This window comes from Dysidea avara, chromosome 4 (assembly GCF_963678975.1).
Source record: "Dysidea avara chromosome 4, odDysAvar1.4, whole genome shotgun sequence".
Taxonomy (NCBI): Eukaryota; Metazoa; Porifera; class Demospongiae; order Dictyoceratida; family Dysideidae; genus Dysidea; species Dysidea avara.
Window position 1 is genome coordinate 49,168,491 of NC_089275.1, and position 17,832 is coordinate 49,186,322.

A 17,832-nucleotide genomic window follows, 5' to 3' on the forward strand; every position below is an offset into this window, starting at 1 on the left:
GTACAAGATGAATGAGTAGTAATTTCAATTAAAAAACAGAACTAAACAATGTTTCTTGTTATTGGATTTTAAGAAAATGTAAAATAGTGGCTTGTCAAAGAGAATAAAGAGTGTATAGGTAAGGCCAAGGAGAATATTTAGCACACAGGAATCGATCTACTTCATATATAGCCACTGTTCTGTGGTGCAGGTTGCTATTTCAATCTAACTTTTAAAATGATGGATCCATCCATCAACTAGTCTACAAATACAAATAGTTTTTGGCCACAACTAACTCCTTTTTACGACACAATGATCATGACAACATAAATGCTGCAGTATCATTTAAGCTTAAAGTTGAGTTTCAAGGGATTTTATAGTGCAAACTCCAGAAGCTGCTAGATTTAGACAAATGTAGCGTGGGATTGATCAAGTAAGGGAACCAAAACAAACAGCTCTCAGATGTTGCGGCCTTGTGAACTTTATAAATGCTAAGAATTCACTATTATATAAGACTATTGTTTTACTTGCAAGAGAATCATTTCACCCAAGAATCAAGTTTGTAGCAGAGCCTAAAAAAACTTAAACTATTTGACAGAAAATGTTATTTTCAGAATAAATTTTCAATTAATGATGTTTTATACAATTTATAGTACATTATAGGTTTACCTAAAGTGATTGGTATCTGGCAAGATGTTTGGTACAATGGTGAGGGTAGTAGTGCACAGGTCTAGAAGAATAGGTTAATTTCAGCTTATGCTCTAGTAACTTCTTGAAAATTATAGTTTTAATGATGGATGTTCTGTTAGAGTAGTTGACTGTTCTATTAGAGTATTTCGGATTAAGCAGCTTCTAAGGTAAGATTTACTCCAAAAGTATAATTTTGAACCCCTCTTAGTAATTCTTGGACAAGATTAGCTATTCCCCTTGCTCTTTCCATCTTTTAATTGTCCATACATGTGTGTAAAATGCAACTGCACCTGTACTACAGCTTCTAGAAGCTTCCTAACTTGCTCATTGTAGACTTTTGGAGGGGGGTGCTTCAGCCCCCCAAGCACCCTCCTAAATCCGCCCTTGAGCTACATGCTGCCTGTCCTGTAATTAATTCAAAGTCAAAGTGATTTCTTACACAACACTCCTACAAACAAGTACATGGCCAAACTGACATATCACACGTTTCATTAAACACAACAACAGACTGTACATGATACACATATAAATATATGCATTGACAATGAAAAGTTTGTGTTTTAGTCACTTGATTAAACATCAAATGAAAGTGAGAACAGCTTGCAGATTAAGTAAAGGATGCGTGGAAAACTATTAGTGATCAAAGGAGGTACGTACTATTATAATTCAAAGCTTAAGCATATCTCAGCACAGAGCAGTAGTATAACGTAATTAAAGCTGTAGAGTCACCATCAACCGTTACCTTCCAACAGCTACAATATGACACACTCCTACTGCCATGTTCCCCTTTATACCAGCACTTGAACTCAAATACTAATAGCAACATAAGCAAACCTCATCAATAAAGTACGGAGAAGTTCGGTGTAGTATTTGAGACACACAATAGTATGTAAATGAACCTTAATAATATATAACCAACTAAGTCTATGAAAGCTGAATGCAGTCCTTCATCAATCTGAAGGACTGACCAAGCATTTTGAGTATTGAAAACGTCAACTATTCAGAAGCCACTGACAACTCAAAATTTACAACCACACAGTAGTGGCAGTGTGTTAAGTGTTTGCGATGTTACAATACATCTTTAATAACATCTTTGATCAACTAAATAATATTATGCATTTTCCTTGTACAAAAATATCCATAAAGTATCATTATGTACTGTACATGTAACATTTAGAAATGTTAATGTTTTAACTAGCTAAGTAGCTAGTTAGATCATCAGTGACATCATCAACATTACAATCATTACTATTCCATTAACAGCCCATCCTCCTGGTGCAGCACTAGTACTACTATCCCTAGTAGGTAGAGTTGGTATTGTAGCTGTAATCCTAGGGTCTATAGTAGTTGGAGTTGTGCTCCTAGTAGGTGGAGTTGTGGTTGGAGTACCAACATCCTGTGTATACGTAATATATCAAAATAATAGCTATTAGAAAATAAATACTATATATGGATTGTGTGATGTAAATATCTGTATGATGGTCAGATCCTCTGACATGTATAGTTGTTTACCTGACATGGTTGGGGAAATGGCAAGTTACAAGTCCTGTAGGCTTCCATGGCATTCAGATATATTTGTCTATTGCTACTAAACCTGCAGAGATGATTCATAACATCACATTATGTGCTGGTGATCATGACTTACATTGAAAACAAATATAGTGTTTCTCCAAAACAACATCCCAACCGTCGCATCCTATCCATCAGATACTGTCAGATAAATACACTTAAATTATACACAGCATGTAATAAACTACATATTGAAAGGATGTTGTTAATGTTGCTACAGTGGTAGGCTATAAAGGTATCTTATAAAAAACATGATGAATAAAAATGTTCTAACTAATTCAACAACACTCTTATGCATAGTACCATATGTGTATCTATGTACTGTAAATATGATATGTATTTTTCTTAGCAGCCATGTATATAATAGGCACATTTGTACAAGCTACTAAGACCTGTGAAGACCGTGTATTATATTGGTCTTGGTCTCATATATAAAACTTGTCACAGCTTTAGGGTCATTGTACCTGAAAGCTAAAGTACGTTAAAGGATCTGAGAGTGAAAGAGTGTTAATTCAAAGCATCCTTTAACAAAAACTTAACACAACACATAAATGCTACATATTTTTAGACAATAACTTAGTAGCACACATTCCCTTCTTATTAGCCTTTTAGAACACATAGTTTGTCTTGAAAATGATACCTACTCTATGCACACAATGTTCACTAAAGATCTATATATGTAATTGCAGTATACTACTGTACACCAGCTTACGTTAGTACAACCTGCTGGACACTGTCCTGGAGTGGTGACCACACAAACTCCTTCATTATTATTCATCTGAAGCAATCATATAATAGATAGATCTAACACTACATGTATATGCTTACATCATCATCAAGATCATTGAACACTTGAGCACAATTGTCTCCATCTGGTTGTCTGCCACAGGCAAGACGATATCCAAGCTCGGCAGTATCAGCCTATCATAATATCAATACTACACATGAAATAATATTATGTTGCTGCTGCTGCTGCTGCTGCTGCTGCTGCTGCTGCTGCTGCTGCTGCTGCTGCTGCTGCTGCTGCTGCTGCTGCTGCTGCTGCTGCTGCTGCTGCTGCTGCTGCTGCTGCTGCTGCTGCTGCTGCTGCTGCTGCTGCTGCTGCTGCTGCTGCTGCTGCTGCTGCTGCTGCTGCTGCTGCTGCTGCTGCTGCTGCTGCTGCTGCTGCTGCTGCTGCTGCTGCTGCTGCTGCTGCTGCTGCTGCTGCTGCTGCTGCTGCTGCTGCTGCTGCTGCTGCTGCTGCTGCTGCTGCTGCTGCTGCTGCTGCTGCTGCTGCTGCTGCTGCTGCTGCTGCTGCTGCTGCTGCTGCTGCTGCTGCTGCTGCTGCTGCTGCTGCTGCTGCTGCTGCTGCTGCTGCTGCTGCTGCTGCTGCTGCTGCTGCTGCTGCTGCTGCTGCTGCTGCTGCTGCTGCTGCTGCTGCTGCTGCTGCTGCTGCTGCTGCTGCTGCTGCTGCTGCTGCTGCTGCTGCTGCTGCTGCTGCTGCTGCTGCTGCTGCTGCTGCTGCTGCTGCTGCTGCTGCTGCTGCTGCTGCTGCTGCTGCTGCTGCTGCTGCTGCTGCTGCTGCTGCTGCTGCTGCTGCTGCTGCTGCTGCTGCTGCTGCTGCTGCTGCTGCTGCTGCTGCTGCTGCTGTACTTACATTTGCACCAAAACAACGACGAACAACAGGGCTAAATCGATCCCAACATGATGTAGAGCAGACTTCATCAAGAGTTGACTGAGGAAGATCAAAGAAATTCCGAGTAGTGATTAAGGTGTTGAGTTGAGAACCACAAGTACGGTCCACCCTTGAAATATCATTCACTCCATTAATCAAACACAGCCCTATTTCAAAACTAGATTGACTATTCACACCATTCAGTGTGATGACCATTATCAGTAGACCAGCTAGTGACATCTCCATTATTAACCGTCAAGTTTAGTGTAACTGTGTTGATCTGACAGTTCCTTTATATAGGTTACTGATATGTCTGAGTTGTGTCATCCATCACCTATTATGGTGCATGCAGTTACAAGATTCTAATTGGATTCTTGTCTGAATAAACAGCATCACATTACTTTGGGAATATATATTATTAAAGAGTCATCTTTTATGCATACGAGCCATCATTGTGTCTGCGTGTATCACTGCACATGTATTCATTGCATAGTAGTTCATTTAACTCAGCTAGGTGGTATGTAGCACACTATACACTTCAGAGTGATTTACATTTATAAGTCTAAGGTATGACCTGCACATTGAATTAAAGAAATTCATGCATGCTATTACATTTTCCACTATAGCTATGCATACAGTATGTCATGTTATGTAGTTATAACTACTGCAATATTAAGTCTATACACAGTTAATCAAAGACGAAGCCGTGTATTGTATATAGTATAATCACTCAGTCTTTGCTTATAGTAAACGTTCAAAATAGTTATGTATATTATATACATAAAATGTGTTTATGCCTCATCATTCACAAACTACTGAACTTATTTGATTGATGCATCATAATCACACTTACGTAAAGGATAACAGTGTAATAATCTTATGCATGATAAAAGTGGCTGGAATAAAAATTTGCACATTTTGGAAAGGTGGATATATATTGGTTGCTCAGATTTCTTATCTTGACTCTTCAGCTACTGTGATTACTAAATCTAAATGCACTTTAAAAGAATTTCAGGATGACTAGAGGTTGTAAATTCTATGAAGTTGAAGTGTAGTGACACATTTCTTCAACATCTTTTATTAAACTAGGTGATGGCTTAAAATAGCAGCAATAAACTCACTAGAGGTTATTAAAGTCGTAATTCACAAATTAAGGCAAATGTCACACTTGCATTTTTTTATGTGAGGGCCGTGCACATGGTAACTAAACCTGTTTTAGCCAGTGGAATACTACATAGTCAGAAGCCTTAATTGCATTCTACAGGTGAACAGATTAACAGATGAATGAATTAAGCTGGTTAATTTCTGTAAATTCATTCAAGATATATATCAACAAATAGTAGTTACAGGCCAGACTCTGATAATGTCATGTATGTAAGCAGTTATCCAAACAGATAACACAGATTATGGTTATAGGGAGTAATTTCATGTTTAGAAAGGTATGCGGTAAAGTGATTATATTAGAAATGACAAACAGGTTGTGTATAATTGTCAAGTGTTAAGTGATTACTGATGATCCCAGCTCTATTATGCTCCATAAACCTTAGGCATAGATATATACAAAAGTGTACTAATGATCTAGAAACCCTTTAACTTCCAAGTGGGCCTGGTTAACTGTTAAAATAAATAGTTCCCAATTAACTACCTAGTAATGGTCTGGTCAGAACAATATATGTACTGTATTCCCCAGTTAGATGCATATAGTTTATAACTATATATAGTGGTCAGGTTCCTACACCGTAAAAATTTAGTAGTGAATTGCTCTGCCACAATACTCACTACTTTTAAGTAGTGACATTCACTACTTTTTGTAGTGAACGTCACTACTTGGTAGTCAATGTAGTGACGTTCACTACAAAATTAGTAGTGAACGTCACTACAGAAAAATAGTGAGTATTGTGGCAGACATTAGTAGTGACATTCACTACATTTAGTAGTGACATTCACTAGTTTGTTTTTACTGTGTAGGTCTGCCTGAAATCCATTCAAATATCTTTCCCAAGACATTCACTTGTATGTATGATTTCATCACACTAGTTAGATTATATCACATCCATATATTTCATTTAGTGTGTGTACAAAGATGCTGTGGTGTACAAGAGTGCATAGCCACTACATTCGTAGTATATAGGCTTTTTCATTAGCTTTATATTCAACATAAAATAATTACAGTATTCACAGTGCATGTTTTCTAAATTGTGTTCATCAACACCACTCAGATGGCTGGACTATAAGTTATAGTGATCATTGAAAGTGTTTCCATGACTATCAAGTACTATAATGTAGAACTGTCATATTGCTATGATATTATGTGGTTGTAATCACGGTGATTTAGCCTAATAATTCATGTGGCATAGTATTATCACATCAGATTTTTACAGGAAATGCCTAAAAACATGTCTATGTAGTCATACAGTAGACAATAGATATACCCAAAGTCTTGTACTCTGTACTTCTTGATGTGTAGAGGAATAACTGACATATGAGCTTATTGTTCTTGAGAAACTGACTGCTATAACAGTCATCTAAACAACCAGCTCTAATGCCTCTATATAATGTGATTATGAAGTTCCATAAGCTCAGTGTGTGTGCCCAGGATTGATGAAAGTAGGCAAGTGAGTATATAGGTGAGAATGTGTGTCATTTCGCATGTCTAGTGTAATAATCACAACAGTAAAGTGTTTGCATCACCAAGCTTTATAATCATATATATTATGTAGCTACATTCAGTGTGATGGTACATACCTGTAGTGATCTGTATAAAGCAGTATTTTGATTAAAAAGATCCCACAAAATGTGGTCATGGACACCTTGATAATCATGACAAAATAGTCAGTAGCTTTTCATATTAATGGACACAGTGGAGTAGCCGTGTTTCCAAAGGCAATATTTGGATGGTGCAGAAATTTTTAAAAATATGGCACAAGTGTATTTTTCCATTATGCTGAACCCTTAATAATCAGGATGTCTTGGTAGTGGTGTGCCTTAGCTTTGATTGGGACCTGCATACTTACATACTATAATGAGGTGGTCTTATTAATGAGGTCATGACAGGGCCTACTTGACATGGTCACTATGCCATATTGACAGTAGCTACACCTTAGCTGTACATGTACTTTTTACTTATAAGGTGAACATGAGGTGGCTGTTAAGTGATGTTTGCTAATAATCAAGCAATCCTCAAAACTTCAGGAATGTTATCCATACAATTGTAGTGAAAGTTATAGGACTTCAGTTATTGACACATCAGTGTAACTCTAGATCTTCTTGTGTGGGTGTTATAATTATGATGTCTCTTGGCTAAATTTCCCAACTTCCTTGTTTGTGAGTGAATCCATTACAATGGAAATGTAATCGCTGTTAGTGTACTGTGACATCTTAGTTGGACAAAAGGGAATTATTAATACCATATCCATTCTAGTTCAATGGAGCTCCACTCAATTAAAGGACACCACTAAAAATAATGTTTAATGTGGCAACTTTAATATAAAGAAAATCTGCCCATGTCCCAAATCAACAGTACTATAGACATCTGTCTTAGAAAATAGTATTTACCTCAATATATTGAATAGATTTCCCACATTGCTGTCCCTATAGAGTACGTAGTGTAAGAGTGGACCACACCATGTAACACATGGACCACACCATGTAACACATGGACCACACCATGTAACAAAAAGGACAAAGTTTGTTCTATAGTCATATTCACAGAATAGTAACTCCAGAATGTCACATTTTATAATCATTGATTCATTATGTCAACAGTGAATGATGTGAGAAACTAAAGTCACAATAATTTGAAAAGATATCACACACTGTAGATGTTACATGCCACAGCATAATATGAAAATATAATGTTTAGGTTGTTTAAATGTTTGTCAAAACATCATGATTTTTCTTGAAAAGGTTAATCATTGCTCTACCTAATAGTAGCATTCTTCACCTACTGCACATACATACATACAGTATATTAGATGGATAATAAGCCATATATGGACAACACTGAAACCTTATCAATGATGCAAACAAGAATAGTGAAATTAAAAACCATCAATAATATAACACAGGTTATGACATGACCCCAACAAGTTATGACATGACCCCAACATGACCCCAACATGACCCCAACAAACAATCATCAGCAAACATATTAGGTGAGCAGGTGCAGAACTAATTATCATTAGTTGCAAAAAAAAACAAAAAAAAAACAGGAAATGGTAGATTGGCAATATTGGTGTGACAGCAGGCCTGTAACAGCTCCTTGAAATATACCCTTAACAGTTGATTTGTCTGCTGAAGATTATACTTACTATACTGTCAGTTAATTATAACCAAATATTTCATCCAGCCAAAACTTTACCTTGTATGTCATCAGTTGGATGACTTAGTGTACTCCTACTATTATACGTATGTCAACTATGTGTCATAAAAGTGTTAGTGTAATTGTTTTGACTGTGAGTAATGTTTCATTATCAGTCCCTTGTTTTCCCAAAAGACTGATAGCAGTTAGGAGGCAGCTAATTGTTCAACTCTGATGTAACAAAATGTTTGTGCACCAAGTTATTAACTCAAACGTACTTTATTCTATAGTTGGGCATTGTATAGTGCAGGGAAGATACCACTACCATTATTAATACTGTATGTTATGTATGTGGTTCCCTGTGATACCATGGCCAGTCCAAGTATGGTATATATTCTATACTATACATTGACATTGTAAAAGTGTATGAAGTACCCGTGAATGCTAAATCCTCAAAAGTTAGTTACCACTGTAATTACTCTGTTGTGAACTTTGATTTAGATACACAGTTCTGTGAAGCATTTAAATTAGTTTTGCTTAATAGCAGCACACATCAGTAAATTAATGAATTATTTTACAGCATACAGAGATACAGACAATGCTCTATCCGTGGGGGCCACAAAACAGATACCTTATGGCCAGACAGTACTTGAATCCTTATATAAGTTTTTGGAAATAATGATGCAATGATGAGCTGTCTACACAGGAAATTGACAGCAATTAACAGTTTGTTTGAACACACTATTGAGTGATGTGGATGTTGCTTGTGCTACTCAGTTCGCAAGATTGCTGAATAGTCAGAGTTTGGACACCATTCCACAATCAACTCTTGATGAAGTTTGCTCTACATCATGCTGGAATCAAATAAGTCCAGTTATTCAGAGCTGAAAATGTTAGTGTCTAAATGTCGTGCTATGGTAGGGAATATGTATGTAGAGCTTTGCATCTATTGGCTGAGTCCAGGCTGCCAGCTCACTGATTTGAGGGTTCAGCATCAATGCATAAATCTTGTAGACTATTGAGTGTGTAATTAAAATTTCAATATTTGTTTGGTATACACTGCTACAGAACTAGCAACAAGCCTTAAAGCTTTAGATAAACATTTACCGGATTTTTATGTATGTGAGTTTAGACTGAGATTAACTGTACAGTTCTCAAAGTCAAAATGATCTCATTGCTAGGTTTTCAATTGTATAGCTATGCACGTAGATAAGTGAGAGTTTGCAAAATAGAAAGGTTAATACAGAGACCATGCAAGGGCATCCAAGAGTGGGGACATCAGAATGGCATTAGCAGCAATAAAACCCTGGACTTATATTGTGGGGTAAAATTTAATGGGACTACAAGGCCAGCTCAAGGGTGGTACAGAAACTGATCAAGCAATAGATGCATGGAGATACTCATTAGCCACAAATCCTAAACTAAAGTCAACATTCTTGAATGTACTGCTCCTCAATTTAATCAGTATAATGGTAGAACTAAGCTGAAACAAAGTGGAATGGCCATAGTAATTTCCAATAAATGATAGTTGGGTTGTGTTAAGTCCTTCAATTGACCTTTAAAATGGTTATAGTCTCACATGGCATGCCACCAGATCACTTTTCCTCAGTTTTTGAGTGATGGTTGGAAAGAAAAAAGGGTCTGTATTCGATTTTTAGAGATGTCAGGATGAATAAAGAAATGTTGACAAGGTGCAAATGATATATTTAAGGATTGTAGTACAGAATAACAGCCATAAAATGATTAGCATCTTGTCAATGCTAGTTTACTTCACCCATCCTGGTCAATCGACATCTCTAAAAACAATAAACTAGTAGCCAGAACCAAACGGTATATTGCCATACCCAACTGCATTACCCAAGAAAGGAAAGAAAGTAGTGTGTTCACATGAGACTAATGTATTGCCAGCACCATACAGTACTTTCCTTTGGTATACATTGCTGGCTTCACCAATTATACAAGAAATGTAAAGAAAAACTTGAAATTTAATACTTGAGTATATAAAAATTAAACTGAACAATTAAACGAGGGAGGTTATCTGCAGCTATAACACTAGTAGACATTTACATTACAAAATTAACGTTTACTACATAGTATACACTGAGCTACAGATGACCTCTCTTGTTTCATTGCTTTATATTTCTGTGATCCCTGTCTACTCAATCATTAAATTTTTCCTAACACTTGTATGACTGGTGATCCAACATAATTATATCTGATGACAAAGGAATATCCCTACTTCAGTCATACGCTATATATGAGTGGGCCTGTGAAAATAGGGAGTAATGTGGGCACATTAAAATTACCCAACTATCATGATATATTATACTATAGTCACACAATTTTCAGCACTTATTAAATATTTGATTGGCTTTATAGCTAAAGCTACAGAATGCAGATATTCTACACAGACAGCTATACTGAAATATGGTTGTTTTTACATATGTGATGGGGTGTAGGTTGTGCCCACATTCCCTGATTTCACTTTTACATAGGCTGGGTCATGTAATAAACTGAAAGTCTACTAGTATAGCTACAAATGTAGAGGTTTAGATGACCTCCCTTGTTTCATTGCTTTTAGTTCTACATATAATATCCCTACCCAAATATTAAATTTCTTACATAATAATTTTCTTTATTATTAATTTCTTGTTCAATACCAATATCTAACCAATATAATATTAAATATTTAATCTGCTTATAATACTAATACTGTACCAAAATCAAGTTTCAATATCATGTTTAACATCTTAGTATTAGAGCTAGTGTGGTGCTAATTATACAAAGGATTATTATAGAACTGACAGACATTACAATGACTTTGTAACCATGGTGAATGTGTACACATTATAGTGTTTATAATTTATCATGTGATACACTAATTCAGCTGAATGATTCTACTAATGGTGTTTGTACTGTCACCACAGCTGGCCAATGTCCAGGCAAATGGTTGTACCAATGTAAGTTATCAGTCATACCAGCCCACCAGCCCTTATATATATAGAATGTCCGGTAATTGTGCTATTGCTTAGCTATACATACTAGTGTTATTGTCATATAGCTATGTAGAATAAATATATTATATTATTATGTATATACGTATACAAGGTAATATTAATTCATACTTTTCAATAGTTTCTGATGGACATTAGGGAACAAGTGGGATGTTGTTATGGTGAATTATAATTCTTGACATCAATGTGAGTGGCCAAACACCATCCTGCAGTTGGATGCTATATAATAATTGTGTTGCAGAAAAATTCAATAGACCTTTCTGGGGAAAATTTTGACACATTGATTTGTTCGCAGTTCATCATTTATCAAAAAGGATGACAAGTATTTGACAAAATTAATATCATTTTTAACATCACTAAGAAAATTAATGTTGCCATACAGAAGCACACATTATAGCTATTAGTGCAAGCAAAGTGACCATTGCAGATAATGGTAAACCCAATGCATGTGTTCCACAATTTTAATGATGTGTACGTGTGCATTTCCCTATATTAAACTGTGATTCTTGATGGTGTTACTTGTTTTGTGCTGTTCACCTCATATCAGTAATGTGTTCTATTATTACAGGTTTAGCAACACTGGGGATATATTCCAGAGGGCTATGGATGCTTACAAGACTTGCAATCTTCCATTTCCTCAGCCTTGTCAGGTATTATATCATCTCAGTTAAAACTTTGATATCGTAATATAACTGACAACACTTATGAAAAACATATTAGTATACAATTATCATACAGTTCCCATATGAAAGTGATTGTACACATTTACCTGTGTTGTAACATTGCTTATATGTATATTTGTGCTTGAATATTGTTTTTGCATGGGCTAGCAATAAGCACCTGTAATACAAACACTCTCACACGATTGTAGTGCTTTTATGTTCAAGGCTTCAATCCAATAGAGTGATCGGATCCAATAAGAATTAAAACCACTACCTTGCTCATGCCATACAAAAGTATTTGACATTTAACCTTGGCACTAACAAAGCACTCGGCTTTGCCTTGTGCTTTATTAGCATCTTGGCCATTTGACATGCACATATATAGCATGCTAAGTATGCTATGCTTTGATGTGTACGTAATTTATGCAGATGTAGTAAGGGTTTAAAAACCATCTCATGTGACATACTGGTCCAATAGTTTGCAATTTGCAGCACAAACACCATACTGTAAACTATGCAGTGTTCAACTTGCTGTACAAACTTTGTGAATTTATTTTTTATCGTGTAGGGGATGAGTGCAGCAAGTGGATGGGTAATAAATGGAGCAATGATGATGATATTAATAGTAGCATCATTGAGTTTACAATAACATGCATACTTAAGCAACTACAATTCTATAGCTAGCCATATTATATGTATGTAGCTATAGATTACTGCTCATTTTTGTAAATAACTATAACATGCATATATGCATGTATATAGTTCCAACACTATAATACATGTAGCTACATACAAGTTAATGTATTTTACTCATATTGTATACTTACTTGGTATATACAAATATCATTATGTACATACATTGTATGGCTATACGAGATAGATCACTTCCATATACACAACTGCACACTGTATACATAATGCATACATGCGTCAGTGGCAGATCTAGAAATTTTCAGAGGGGGTTTCAGATTCCACTCAACTTCAGAAAAAGTTGAAGACCAAGAAAGAAAGGAAAAAAAAGGTCACATGCAACCTGCTATTGAACGCCATAATTGCGATTTCAAAGGCAAAAGTATGGAGTTTCGCCAGTAGAAAGTCCTTCTATAACACACAATGTATGACTCGTGGCGATTTTACCACCCACACAACAAGTCATCAATAAAGTTGGGGCACGCGCTATTTTCAGAAGGGGTTTCAGCTGAAACTATTGCAACCCCGCTGTATCCGCCACTGTGCGTGCTCTCTCTCTCTCACACACACACGCACTCACACACACACACACACACACACACACACACACACACACACACACACACACACAACACACACATCATATTACCATATTTAGCTACACATGTACACCTTCTAGATCTCATTCACTGGCTGGAACAATTGTTACTTCAGAAAACCTAGAACTGTTACTGGAATCCATTACAGCACTATACAGGAAATACTAGAATAGGTTACGTAGTGTAGGAAGCTTCTTTCATGTTTTAAAAGTATACGAAAAAAATTGGAATTTTCAACTAGAGTATAGGGACCATAGCACATCGATAAAAAGTATTGAAACAAGTTGGAGTAGTCCATGATATTAAATCACATTTAAACTATAAGAAGTGTTATATCCCTACTGTGCATTTCTGTTATATTACCTTGAGTACTATACATGTCACTACTATGGGCTCCAGTTAATCCCCTAACCACTAGGGAATAATATAGATCAATAAATGCTATCTTCTTGTCAGGGTACACATTGCATGCATGCATATAGCTATAATAATTATATCAAGAGTTTATAATACAAGATCCCTCAATATTCTATATAATGAACTGTTGATTATATGGTACACTGTACATGTGTGAGTTCATAATTCTGGCACTGAGCGAATAACACATTTAATATCTACATAACAGTAGTGAATATGTATATAGGAAGATGACTGCTTTTGGGAAGTTCAATTTTCTTAATGTACAGATAAATGCTTAGAATTTCCTCGATCAGACAGTTATAAAATAAATATATTACACTAGTGTAACAGCACAAAAAACTTTGGTATGAGTTTCTAACACATACATCAGTTGTCATTATAAACTGTACAAACACACATAATGTATCCTGACACATATAGTGTTCCCATGGCTGGGAACACAAGCTAAACATCTAACTAGTAATTAAATACATGTGAAGAGAAATGGCTTGTCAATTGCAATCCCCATGTCATGCCGACTATGCTTGACCTCAGTGACTCTCAATACATTTTACTCTGCTATAATGCATGAGCTTTTAAAGTGTTGCATATTATCTCAATTTTTATCCACATTAACAACAACAAACCATATCAAGGACCTACAACAAGATGACATATCCATGCCATACAATGCTGATGATGCATTGGGAATTTTATGACATCACAGTATCTGGTGTCCACATTCAGCCATAACGTAGTGGGTGTACAACCAATGATGTAACTCACTGGTGGCCTATATAACTGCACCATCAGATCAATGCAACTATATAATGTGTAAAACTAGTATCAATTCAGTGATCAAAATGTTTGTAGCTGCTCTACTAGTCACCTTCCTCACGCTGTATGGTGTGAATGGACAAACTTGTCTGTCAAATGGATTGAATGATATCTCTAGGAGGGACCCAGCGTGTGCTAATCAAATAGAGCAATTAAACTCACAATTGGAAAGATCAATGTTGGATATTCCTCAGTCAGTACTTGATGAAGTCTGTTCTGCCTCATGTTGGGATCAATATAGCAGAGTAGTTCAGCGTTGTGGTGGATCTGATGTAAGTATTGTAGTTTCATTTACAATATAATGTAGTCTTGAATATATACGTAGGCTATGCAGAGTTTTACTAATTATTGTCATGTTGTGTAGGCTGATGATCTAGAGGTAGGCTATCGCCTTCTGTGTAGCAGACATCCAAATGGTGACAACTGTGCTGAAGTGTTTGATGAAGCCACCATCACAGGAGTAAGTGTACCCATGGGATCTCTCTAAGATACGTAACAGAGCTTGTAAAACCTTGGCATGTGGTAGACCTCATCACATAGCTACATAGGTTGCGTCTCAGTTATTGAGCAGAATGCTTGACTTATTAGCATAAAAGCAAAGCAATGAAGTTTGAAAAGTATTTTGAAAAATTTTATATGCCCACATGTTCATGTTTTGTACATGTGTCCCCGTCATTTAGTTGATTGTATACTGCATGCTACAATAGGAATGCTGAATTATACAAGTATCTACATTGTTAACATCTATTACAGATGGGGCAATGTGCAGTAACTAATGGACAGTGTCCAGCTAGGTGTCCCCAAGTAAGTCATATGCACACATTACATATTAGCTGTACTATATGATGCAATGATCAGAATGTGTTCAACTGATGAATGTGTTTCTTGTAGTATTTTCAGGATGCTATACAGCAGTGGGGGTGTTGCTTTGGTGAATCATTATCACTATTTTCAATGTAAGTCCACATATTACCATTCTCCCTATTGATTTCACAAGTGTTCCCCCCACAGGTTTGATAGTACTAGGAATGTATACAGAGCTGCCCAACGAGCATATAGAGCATGTGATACTTTACCAGTTCTCCAGACATGTGATGTAAGTATGATATAACTTTACAGCAAGCCACACATGTGAGCATTGCACAGTATTCACCATAATATGTTGTTATGGCTAACTACATGGTGAAGTGTATAGAATGCAATGACCACAACTGTCCAGCTATCAGCCAGTAGCTACTGGGGTAGTAGCATATAGGGCAATCCATCACAATAAGCTAGCCTGGTAAAATTCTATCCAACAAATCAATATGTGAACAATTAACTTTATCACTCAAAGTCATGTAACTTGTGTTAATACTCAGGGAAGAAACCTCACAAGTCTCCTTTCTACCAGCAGTTCTAGCAGTGGTGCAGTAGGTGGGTGGGCAGTAAATGGAGTAGTGATGATGTTCTCAATTGTGGTTATCCCACTGATGATCAACTCATTGTAGATGATGAACAATGTTATCTCTTACACTACACACAAATCTTGTGTTACTATTAATACTTGACAACTAATCATATTATGCACAATTCTGCTATATTGTTCCTCGGAATTAGCTACTGTATGACTATTATCAATTCAGGGATATAATATTCATATTGTACATTTTCATATACCACTATTAATATACAGTTTTAATATGGGTAGATAGCTAATAGTGATCATAAACATTTATTAAACAACATCATCAACTGATCACCCTAACTAATCACTGTTCCAGTACAGGTATAGAAAGGGAGCATTGAAAAATCTGTTGAACACAGCCAGCTGCAGCTGCAGGTTGATCAGTGTCTTCAGAATATAGTATTGCATATTGTGATAGGATTCTGCAATTACACACATACAGCTGCAGGTTGTTTGTGCTTTATAAATTGTAAAGTTGACTTATTTATAATATTTTGATAAAACTCAGTAGGCTTCTTGGGAATAATAATGGGTTAAAAGAGAATTGAGAACTCGAATTTGAAGCGATTTTTGACCACAAATTGAGCACAATTTGCAAGCTAAAAAAAAGTAGGTTAATTCCTTGTCTAATACAAGCAGCATTTGTGCTGTTTCTAAAATTTAATTTTGTTGAACATTACTACAAAAGTTAAGTAAAATTTCTAAAAGAATTGAAATAATTTTGAGAATAGTTTTTATGTGTATATTATGCGAGTATTTACACAATTAGCGTCTCAACTCAAACTTGTTGCTATAACAATGCATTAAGTTATCTTCAAGACACCAGCTACATAAGCTATTATAACTACACATACATTTTACTCCTCAAAATTATGCAGTGCAAGCGAATGGTATACTGAATTATATATACCTATCACAAGTAGTGATCATTCCAGTAGGGAACCACTTCAGGGCCTGAAGGGAGTTACAAATGAAATATTACCAGACCAATTTGTGAGTAGTTAGTGCACAGAAGCTGTGAATTTAGAATCCAGTATATCCTATAAAGAATTCTGAAACACTTATCCCTTCTACGTAGTTAGTGGATTGTACACACCAGCCTACTATGCTGCATGTGCAGAATTTGACCATGTTTTAGTAATTACTATCTTTAATGAATAGTTTTTTGTACAGTGAGCAGGACTCACAGGCTTATGCCTTATTTTTCCTATAATAATAATATAATATATGTTTTGTCCTTTGTGCATGCATTTATAAGCAAAAACGTATTGTTGCAAATGAATCTGTAAATTTTTTCCATTGCTGCTTTAAACATTATGTCAATGTACTCTAATACGACCATAATATTACAGCAAATGGCTACCTGCCTGCTCTATTTGAGTAACAAACTACAATATTGTATAGTAATTGTAATGTTTCAACAGGGGTTCCACTCAGTGTCGAAACTCTATTTTATTAAGTAGCTAAAATATGTTGTTGTTTTTTTACAGTATACATTTCAGATAAGGTCTTAGTATTAATATTCTGCCTATACTGTACATTAACATTATGCTCAGTACCTATTGTGCCACAAGTCGCTTTATTTTTGTGCAAAAAATTTTCGTGTAAAAATATTTTCGGATGATTTAGCTTGCGTGCTCTATTAAAGTAGTTCGATCATGTGTAAAAAAATTTGTTTGAGAAATTATTGTACAAGTATAGCTACTTGCATACGAAAACTTCTACAATGAAGAAAGCACACTAAAATAATCATATCCATGACCCAACCACAATGAATTGTGTTATTCAATGAAGTCCCCTACCTGTAGCTACACTGTTCATCAAATGAAGCCTTATAACAAAATACTCAACTACATCCAACAGTATATAGTATGTCGTGTCATGTAGCCACAAAAGCTGGCACATTGCACAGTTGTGTTGTTTACAGGAAGAACATAAGTTCTTTATGCACACATAACATAGTAGCTAGATGTTTATAAAGTAACCTCACAC

At 36.0% G+C, this 17,832-nt stretch overlaps 2 protein-coding genes and 1 long non-coding RNA gene across 3 annotated transcripts; 2 read left to right on the plus strand and 1 right to left on the minus strand.

Annotated features, from left to right (window-relative positions):
• Window positions 1-1,737: 1,737 nt before the first annotated feature.
• LOC136254337 (uncharacterized) lies at window positions 1,738-4,141 on the minus strand. Its single transcript, XM_066047016.1, has 6 exons — window positions 3,875-4,141; window positions 3,067-3,159; window positions 2,951-3,016; window positions 2,315-2,379; window positions 2,182-2,263; window positions 1,738-2,065 (listed from the first exon to the last, which is right to left on the minus strand). The coding sequence occupies exons 1-6, from the start codon at window positions 4,136-4,138 to the stop codon at window positions 1,880-1,882; spliced, it is 756 nt and encodes a 251-aa protein (XP_065903088.1). The 5' UTR covers window positions 4,139-4,141; the 3' UTR covers window positions 1,738-1,879.
• A 7,187-nt stretch (window positions 4,142-11,328) lies between these two features.
• LOC136253108 (uncharacterized) lies at window positions 11,329-12,555 on the plus strand. Its single transcript, XR_010699960.1, has 3 exons — window positions 11,329-11,392; window positions 11,775-11,856; window positions 12,437-12,555. It is a non-coding gene; the product is annotated as an uncharacterized lncRNA (long non-coding RNA).
• A 1,843-nt stretch (window positions 12,556-14,398) lies between these two features.
• On the plus strand, window positions 14,399-15,965 carry LOC136252624 (uncharacterized). Its single transcript, XM_066045139.1, has 6 exons — window positions 14,399-14,665; window positions 14,758-14,853; window positions 15,147-15,197; window positions 15,285-15,349; window positions 15,405-15,489; window positions 15,755-15,965. Exons 1-6 carry the CDS (start codon window positions 14,420-14,422, stop codon window positions 15,881-15,883), a joined length of 672 nt encoding a protein of 223 aa, XP_065901211.1. The 5' UTR covers window positions 14,399-14,419; the 3' UTR covers window positions 15,884-15,965.
• Window positions 15,966-17,832: the final 1,867 nt, after the last annotated feature.

Excerpts from the sequence above, each read along its gene's own strand:
- LOC136254337 (XM_066047016.1), bottom strand. The coding sequence starts at position 4,138 with ATGGAGATGTCACTAGCTGGTCTACTGATAATGGTCATCACACTGAAT. Across the intron at positions 2,380-2,950 it reads GTCCAGCAGGTTGTACTAAC|TATCTGATGGATAGGATGCG; the intron begins GTAAGCTGGTGT and ends TTTATCTGACAG. Across the intron at positions 2,264-2,314 it reads ACACTATATTTGTTTTCAAT|GTTTAGTAGCAATAGACAAA; the intron begins GTAAGTCATGAT and ends TCATCTCTGCAG.
- LOC136252624 (XM_066045139.1), top strand. The coding sequence starts at position 14,420 with ATGTTTGTAGCTGCTCTACTAGTCACCTTCCTCACGCTGTATGGTGTG. Across the intron at positions 14,666-14,757 it reads AGCGTTGTGGTGGATCTGAT|GCTGATGATCTAGAGGTAGG; the intron begins GTAAGTATTGTA and ends CATGTTGTGTAG. Across the intron at positions 15,490-15,754 it reads CAGTTCTCCAGACATGTGAT|GGAAGAAACCTCACAAGTCT; the intron begins GTAAGTATGATA and ends GTTAATACTCAG.